At 50.8% G+C, this 8,776-nt stretch overlaps 1 protein-coding gene across 2 annotated transcripts in view; it reads right to left on the reverse strand.

Moving 5' to 3' along the window:
• Crhr2 (corticotropin releasing hormone receptor 2) overlaps window positions 1-8,539 on the reverse strand; it is a 43,076-nt gene extending 34,537 nt beyond the window's left edge. For both annotated transcript variants that reach the window (NM_001439349.1, NM_001439348.1), the window contains 1 exon segment: window positions 8,257-8,539. In NM_001439349.1, coding sequence (NP_001426278.1) covers window positions 8,257-8,328 — 72 coding nt within the window. In that variant the 5' untranslated portion in view covers window positions 8,329-8,539.
• Window positions 8,540-8,776: the final 237 nt, after the last annotated feature.

Consider the following 8,776-nt stretch of genomic DNA (forward strand, 5'->3'; position numbering starts at 1 on the left):
CTGTCTCTGATAAATTGGAGAGACATAAAGGTTAACACATGGGAGAGAGAACTAACCAGGTCTTGGCGGGCTTCCTGTAGGGGGAGAGTTTTATGATGATGAAAGAATGAGTGGGTGAGAGAGGAAGGACCACAGTGCCAGTTCAGATACCCATTAAAGAGCAGACGTGACAGTAGAAATCCAACCCAAAGCCATCTAGGACCCCATCTTCCAGGAAAGTCTTCAGAGTAATTGCTGGGCACTGTGGATAAAACAGATGTGAGCATGTCTGCCCTGGGTGGGGGCATTTTCTGGATTAGTGGCATGGAAAAAAGAACACAAAGAAATGTGTTTTGACATGTGAGTAGGAGTTTGCTTAGCTAATAAGAGTCCCTGCCTAAGTGGGGAGCACAGCATCTGCAAAGGCAGAAAAAGTAGGGGAAAATGACATAAGGCTGGATTGGAGCAAAGCCCTCTAAAATCCTAACCCTTGCCTACAGCTCCTCCCAAGACCATGCTTCTCTTACTCTTTGAGTTGCACACTAGTGTGCATGTGTATGCGCATGCACACGCAAATGTGTGTGTGTGTGGTGTGTGTGTGTGTGTACTTCTGGGTTCCTCTCAGCCCTGTCACTTTTGATTCTGAGGCTGCATAAGTCATTGTTCCCTTAGCAGGCAGCTGTCTTTCTCTTGCTTGTCAGGATTTCTTTCCTGGACAGCTGGGCCAGTGTTTGCCCCAGGATGTCCCCCTAGGCTGAGGCCCTCAAACATCACATTTGGTCTGTTTTCTGGGTTGGAGCTGGAGGCTGAACACTTGGTCTCCCCATGCTGACTTGGAGCTGCTGATTAATAACCCCATCATTCAGATGTTGTGCTTGTGCCTACGTGGCTTACTGGAACTTTGCTGGTAGCCTTGGGTGCTCAGGGACGTTTGTGTATGCAAACACATGCACAGACACACACACTCTAAGGGACATCCTGAGCTGTCAACCTTAGGCTTTTGTTTTATGCTTCTAGGATATAAGAGACCAGGATATAGGATTCTGGGCACAGGCTCTGGACACTGCTGGGAGCTCCTTTATACCAGGCTCCTGGATGTCACAAAGACCCTGCCTGCTCAGTACAAGGACTGCACATCAAGTGGCTAAGGGAGCTTTCAGGCCAGACCCTCTGCTGCTTAGTCATCTCTTGTCTTCATGGACACTGGGCTCTTGAAGATGAACTCTGCATCCTTCTCTGGGCTCAGCCTTTAATACCGTATGATGAATAAGTGTCCTGTCTTGTCAAGACCAGTCAAGGATATGGGATGCCAGGACTTAGAACTGAATCCTAAAGAGAGACGAGTGGGAAAGCAGCAGAGTGGGCAAGGAAGGAGGGGGGTGCACAGCCCCTCTGTCATCCCATTGTGTGTGTGTGTGTGTGTGTGTGTGAGAGAGAGAGAGAGAGAGAGAGAGAGAGAGAGACAGAGACAGAGACAGAGAGACAGAGAGACAGAGAGAGAGACAGAGAGAGAGCGCAAGTACTTCTTGGAGGGGCAGGCTTTTAGGGAACCAAAGACCACAGAGACAGTGGAAGCCCACCATGGCTAGACAGACTGTGCACCTCAGATGCCATCTACACTTCTCAGAGACCCTAACACAATATATGTGGCCCCCAAATGTCTTCTTCTTGACCTAGGTGACTTGTCTGCCTCTTGCTCTGAGCCCACAGGGTGGGGGAGGGCAATGTTCTCAGGACTCTGGTGATATGGGACCAACCTTGTCTCAGATGCTTGGGCCCAGGCAGTGCCAGCTCTCTCTGAGCAAAGCCCCTTGCTGGGTGTGGGCACAGTAGCACTGTGCTCAGTATAGGGCAGTATTGCTCCATCTTGGACAAGAAGAGCTGATCAGAGTAGGCTTTGGAATATTCGCATACCCTGGCTCTGGTTCTTTCTCTGTCTCTCCAAACTCCTCTTTCCATGATTCCAAAGTTGGCATAGCCAAGAATCTTCTTTTACTCTGCCCCACACCCACCCAAGGTCTACGTGATTACACTGAACTCAGTTCAAGCACACAGCACATCCTTTGGGTACCTATTTTGAGCAGAACCCTTGATGGCTATTGAGATGGTCGGTAGGTAGGGAAAGAGCAGCATTGTGGGTAGTTTGAGTGGAGCTTCAGAGAGTCCCACATTCAGCTTTCTAGGGAACATTGTTTCTGTACAGCATGGCCTCAGCAAAGCTACTGAACCTCTCTGAGACCAGTCTCATCTCTTCAGTGGACACTGAGCTCCTGCAGACATGACCTCCACCTCCCTCACCAGGCTCACTCTTCAGTATTGCATAGTGGATGTCTTGTCAAGGCTTTCAAGACTCTGGGAAGCATGAACTGAGAGCTGAATCCAAAGGGGAGATGAGTAGAGAAGTATCAGGGTGAACAGTAAGAAGAGGAATGACCCCATGAAGCAAATGAACAAAGGCTCAAGGCAGCCAGCAGAACTTGGTTTGGGGACACTGTTGGGGGATGGGAGGATGCTGGTGAGAGGAGGACACAGGCCAGCAGAACTTGGTTGTGGGGGGGTGCTTGTTGAGAGGGTAGGAGGCAGTGAGAGACAGACACTTTCTTGTGTGATGCTTGCTGTGTGCTGGGCATAGCTCTAAAATGAGACCAGAAGACAGCTCATTTACTCCCTGCCACAGTTTCTGAGAGAGCTGTGAATAATCCCACTTCACAGAAGCCAAGGCCACACAGCAGGTAAGAGCCCAGGGCAAGATTCCAGCCCAGACAGCCTGATGAGCTATGTGTATGACTGACTGGTCTTGTTACACATAGAAAGGCCAGTCCTAGATAAGAATACAAAGGCAAGATCTTCAGGCCATTAGGACACCAGCCCAAACGTGGCGCTCAGAAGCCCCTTGCCAGCCATATATGAGCAGAGTGGATGATGGGGAGACCTCACAGAGAGCTGGGTCACAGGAGGCAGGTGCAGCCAGCAGGTCAGAGGTCCAAGCAAGGAAAAGGGAAATTTACATTGCAATGTTAGGATATAGAATGGAGACTCTATTTGGCCTTGGTCCCTGGTCCACTGACACAGAACTCCTGAACCCCTTGTGATTTTCTGAGTGGGAGATGTGTCTTCTCTTTCTAAAGAGGTAGCTCTTAGAGCTCCTGGAGTCCTGATGAGGAGCATGGAACTTTCAGACACATTCCCAGGTAGAAATGGGTGGGGTCTGTTTGACAGTATGAATGAGAGTGGCCCCCATAAGCTCATGTATTTGAATGCTTAGCCACCAGGAGTGGGACTCCTTGACATGATTTAAATATGTGTCCTTGTTGGAAGAAATATGTCACTAGGGCTGGGCTTTGAGGTTTCAAAAGCCCACGCTAGGCTCAGTCTCACTCTCTCTGCCTGTGGATCAGGATGGAGCTCTCAGCTTCTGCTCCAGAGCCTTGTGTGCTTCTGTGATGTTACTAGACTAACCCTCTGAAACTGGGAGCGAGCCCCCAATGAAACGCTTTCTTTTAAGAGAGTTGCCTTGGTTTATGGTGTCTCTTCCCAGTAACAGAACACTGACTAAGATAGACTGCCTTAGTAACCGCTGTGCTAATGGTCTGTCTTGTCTGTGGAACACAGTCTCCTGACACATTGAGAGACTTGTAGTTTGGCTGTGAAGCCAAGGACCGCACCCTACCCACCTCGCCTTATTCAGCACCTTCCTTCAGCTGTGTCCTTTCTCCCTTCTTCTCCGTCAACAGGTATCTGGCTGGACCAGATGTTTCCTTGAGGTCTTGAGCTCTTCTAATCCATTACTGGACTCCAAGAAGGGTCATGGAGTCTGGGTTCCCCATAGACTGAAGCCTGGGATCCTGGGTATATGAGACTGTTCTCTGAGAGGCCCAGTTAAGCCCTCACTGAGGGGTATATGCCACTTCCATGGAGGCATTGTCAGGGAAGAATGGAATTGCAGAAGTCTAGATGGACTCCAGGGAAATAGAGACCCATGTAATGTGCAGAGAGCAGCCTTCGTTTTCTTTGGCCATCACCCTAGTCTTCTGACTGGCCAGCTTTTGCTTCTACACTACCCTTGGATAGCCTGAGACTAGAGAGCTGCCCTCACCTTCACTGCTACCACAGAAGTCCCAGTGCAGATCAGGGTACACACCTGTGCCCAAAGTTCCTGACCATGGTTTGGTACACAGCAGGTGCTCAGCAAATGTTTGTTGACTGAGTGATTGGATGGGTGCATGGATGGATGAAGAGCCCTGTTACCCTGGCTAGGTAGGGTCAATGCCACTCCCTGTTCTTGGAACTCCAGCTCTGAATTTTTGCTCTTCCTCAGATTGCCTTTGCTTTGATGTTCCCTAAGAGGTTAGCCAGTGTGGAGCCCATTTCCCGTCTCTAGCCCCTAGAACGATCCCTTATTGAAGAAGGCAGAAGCCCTGGCAGGGAAGGGGATAGGAGGTCAGAGCCAAGGCTCCAGCTGTTCTTCCTCTCCCTGGGCACTATCCAAGCAGAGCTTGTGTCCTAGGTGCCAGTCAGGCACATAGGTGCCACCTCACAGGAGCCAGGGGGTCTGGCTGGACCTCCTCCTCCTCCTGGGTCTGGTGACAAGTTCCCTCTAAATTTAGGCCTCTGCCTAAGTCAGGCAGATTTATGGACCTTGAGTCTTAGGCTGGACCAGGAACCAGCCCCTTCCTGCCTCTTCTCTCTGCTGTCCAAGGTCAGGAAAGGAACTAGGGAGTGAGAGCTCCTCCTACTCTCTGCCTCATTCAGTGTGTCCATTTACCTCCACTCAGGGAGGTGGTCAGGGAAGAGAAGAAGAAAAGGAGGGGGAGGATAGAAGGGGGAGGGGAGGGCAGAGTGGGGAAGAAGAGGGTGGGGAGGGGAGAATAGGAAGCAGGGGAGAAGGCAGGATAAGGACAGAGAAGTAAGGAGGAAGAGGTAGGATGAAGAGGAAGAGAAAGGAGACACTGGAGGAGAATGGCAAGGGAACCGGAAGAGAAGCAAATCTGGGTCCCGTTGGGATTCAGGAGTGGGGGGCAGTAGTGGAGCTATTCCTCTTGAGGGTGACAACTAGACTGGACAGGCTACTGCTTTCTAGAGCATGGGGGTCAGCAACCTTAATGGGAGACTTTCAATGCTCAAATATAGCTTACAGGATGTGGTACCTCAAATGAGGACCCCAAGACATCAGAGGCCTCTGGTGGGCTTCTTACCCCTGCAGCTCTGCTCCAGTGGGCTCTTTGGTGAGCCCTTCTTCCTAAGATGCCTTGATGTCTCCTTTCCAGTTCCAAATCTATCCCGGCAGGCCCTGGGGTGTCTCTGGCCTCCTCCCTCTGCTCTTTTCTCTAAGAACTGGTGAGGGTTTTCTCTTCCATCCCGTCTCTTTCCCACCTGGGCCCCAGCAGCAGCCATGAGCCCTGACCTCCTCTCCCCTCCTCAATTGACAGATGGAGATTGGAGGGTCTAAGGGCTGGGTTTTGAAGCTTAAAGCATGGACTCACGTGGCACCTAGCTGGAGCCCTACATGCTTTGCTTAGGCCAACTGCACAGAAAACCAAACAGAGTCAAGATACAAAGCAGGCCATCCTCCTAACTCTGTAGATCTAAGAGGCCATCTTCAGGAGTTAGAATTCTGAACCATCATATTAAACAAACTGGTTCCAGTCAGATGGGGGAAATGAGGAAGACGCGAAGCCGTGCCGTCACTCTAGAGCAGCAAATTCAGGACATCTGAGTTCTGCGGAACTCAGTAGGCAGCGTCCCGCAGACAAATTGCTTCAGAAAAAATAAAATACTTAAACATTGGCAAAATGGAAAAGCCAAAGAAACTAAATTAGCTGATTAGGTTAGAAAACACTCCAAATGGAGTTAAATTTTTGGTGGAGAGACATTAGATGACCAAGCTTCTGGGAAATGGCCTTGGGTAGACTGCACTCTTGGCAAGGGGTAGCATGTGGGGGAGTGTGTAGAAGGGTGGTATTAAAGTCCAGGAACTCAATTTTGGGAGAGAATGGAGTGGATTATATAAAGTCCAGTTTTCTACAGCCGTTTGAAGACATCCAGAGTTCTCAGTGTCTCCTCCTTTTACTGGGCCTTCTCTGGATGAAAACCAGCAAGAGACTGTAGGAGGTTGCCTCGAGACCTCAGGAGAAAGTTTCCTCATCCCAAGGAGAGGGACTGGGACTGACTGGGAGGGGCTGGGCTCCTGAAGCCTTCACAGAGGTGCAGCTGACTAGAGGACAGGCAGTGTTTTCATTTGACGTGCTTGCTTGCAGGACTACAAGTGTTTGAGATTTGGGAGTTTCCCCATAATTTGGAATATTTATATGAACTGCACTGAAGTGAAGGTAAGATCTATAATGCCAAAATTTGAAACTCAAACTGGAAGATTTACTTAAAAAGTTAGGGATCTTGGAACAAACATGTCATCTAGCGTGCTCACCCTGTCTGGACCACTAGTCTGGGAAACCAGCACACAGCCTGGCATGCAGAATGCACTGTTTCTCTGAGGCCTCCAGAGGCCCTCGAAGATAAGCTAGAAGTCTTAGTTCAAAGACTGGCTACACCCTCCAGGCTCTGGAGGGGTGGACTGGAGGAGGAATATTCTTGCTACTCCTACCCTGACCTCTCTCTCCTGGAAACCAGCCCCAGCCGCACTCCAGTTTAGAGGTCTTCCCATATGCCTCTTCCAGAGGTAAGGCCTCTAGACCTGGCCCCTGATGGCCTCCCTCAGCCCCTCTTCACATGCTGCTGGTCGGCCTCCTCCCACCAGAATCCTCCACTTCCTGCTGGTGTCTCTCACACCTTTTTAATCTCTTTCTGCAGACCCGATTTACAAAGGTTGTCAACACACACTATTTCTTTGCTAGTCTTCCTGCCAGGGCCCTTTCTGGCTGGGAATCCACCAAGGCAGACGCCCAGGGTGGGCTTGCACAGCTGTGTCCTTACTCTGTGGGTACTCTGTGTGTTAAGTTCGCCTTGGATAAATGAGAGGGTGGCAAGCCACCATGCTCCCGCTGCTTCTCCTCCGTGCTGCTGCCTGGCTCTCTAGCTCTCATTTCCCTGGGGGCTGAACTCTCAGAATAGTTGGCCAAGCACCCAGAAATCAATCCTATTACCAGGAAGGCCCAGGGTGAGGAAGGTTGGGCTTGGGGATCAGAAAGCCCAAGGTATTTACTCTCCAGTTACGGATATGCTGAGTGACTTTGGGCAAGGTACTGATTTCTGTCTCCGGCTGGGGACCTTAGAGAAGGCAGAGATGAGCCTGGGCTGGTCCTGAAGGAAGTTGAGTCCTATAGCCCGTACCTAAGTCTGGTACCCACCTCCTGGTCCTAGCCAGGCCTTAGGGAAGACAGGGCCCTCTCCACATAAGCACCGTGCCTCAAGGCTTGACTTGTGTCATCTCAGTTCTTCTTCAGGATGACCTTGTTGAGGTAGTATCTTTTTTTTCCTGATGAGGAGACTGAGGCTGGGTAAGTTTGGGGAGCCAGTCCAAGCTGGCAAAAACCATCGTGCCTCAGATAGACATTTACTGCATGTCTGGAATGACTGTCTAATGAATCAGTCCTGGCATATCTGAGGATACCAAGGTTTAAGATGCTGTCCCTGAGATTACTCCAGGGCTCTGTCTTTTGGGATGATCTGAACGTAGTTTGGGTTTTTTGGCTTTTGTTTTCAGGAGAAGTGTGGTCTTAGGAAGGTAACCTTGGTCTCTGGGCCTCAGTCTCTCCACATGTAAAGTGAAAAGACAGTTGGCAGTTCATTGCTTCCACACCTGCTTTTGGGGACCACCCTCTTCCTCAGATCTCTCTCTCTCTCTCTCTCTCTCTCTCTCTCTCTCTCTCTCTCTCTCTCTCTCTCCTGGCCCTTTGCTCATGACTCATTTGAGGTTAGTAGAGGTGGGGACAGGCAGTGGTGGGTGAGGGGAGCTCTCTAGTGATCTGTAGGAGAAAGGGCGGAGAAGAGAGCTGTGGGGGAGGGGAGGCTTAACAGCAGAGAATTTCTAGAGAAATTGTTAGACTATTGCTAACCATGAAGGACAGGTCCTGCACAGGATAGTGTCATCTCAGAGCCCCATGTTAATCCACATAGAACTCCTTCCTCTCTTATCTTAACTGATGTTAGTCTTCTTGTTCCTTGTCCTGTCCCATCTAGGTATGAGACTCTGTCTCATTTTCAGAGACATAGATTCCAGTGCTACTCAAACACCAAGTCCTGAGACTCCCCTCCTTCCCTCTGTCATAGAACTGGGAGCTCCCGTTCTGATGGCCCCAGCACACCCACTTAGCCACTTACCTGGAGCAGTGGGAGCAGAGAGTATAGGCAGAGGAGGAGTTGTGCACTGGGAAGAGAGCCTGGGGTCCCCATGGGACACCAGATCCTGCCACTCGCTTGCTCAGGGATAGGGACCAGAAGCCGGCTGCTTCGGAAGGAGGTCTGTCCGGCCCCTCCCCCAGGCCTGTCCTACCCTGCCCGACCTACCAGCCAAGGTAAAGCCCTGGGCACCAGGGCATTCTTCACCCGCCTCCCCCAGGGTAGCAGTGACACCACCCCACAGTCGGCCCTCCAGGTTATTTATAGCTGGCTCTGGGCAGCTACTTCTGCAGGCGGCCAGGGGACAAACTCCAGTTCCCAGAGCAGGGCTTAATGTGTATGGTCCTCCCGCCAGCATTGATGGGGCTGTAGCTCCTCAGAGCCAGGAGCCAAGAGTAGAGAGGCAGGATGGGCCCGAATATTCATGGGGATTGGCTGAGACCACCAGACCAGGACTACCCACTTGTTTGAGAGGTCCTAGTTACCCATGGCTCTTTAAACC

Source organism: Rattus norvegicus, chromosome 4, assembly GCF_021556685.1.
Source record: "Rattus norvegicus strain SHRSP/BbbUtx chromosome 4, alternate assembly SHRSP_T2T, whole genome shotgun sequence".
Classification (NCBI taxonomy): domain Eukaryota; kingdom Metazoa; phylum Chordata; class Mammalia; order Rodentia; family Muridae; genus Rattus; species Rattus norvegicus.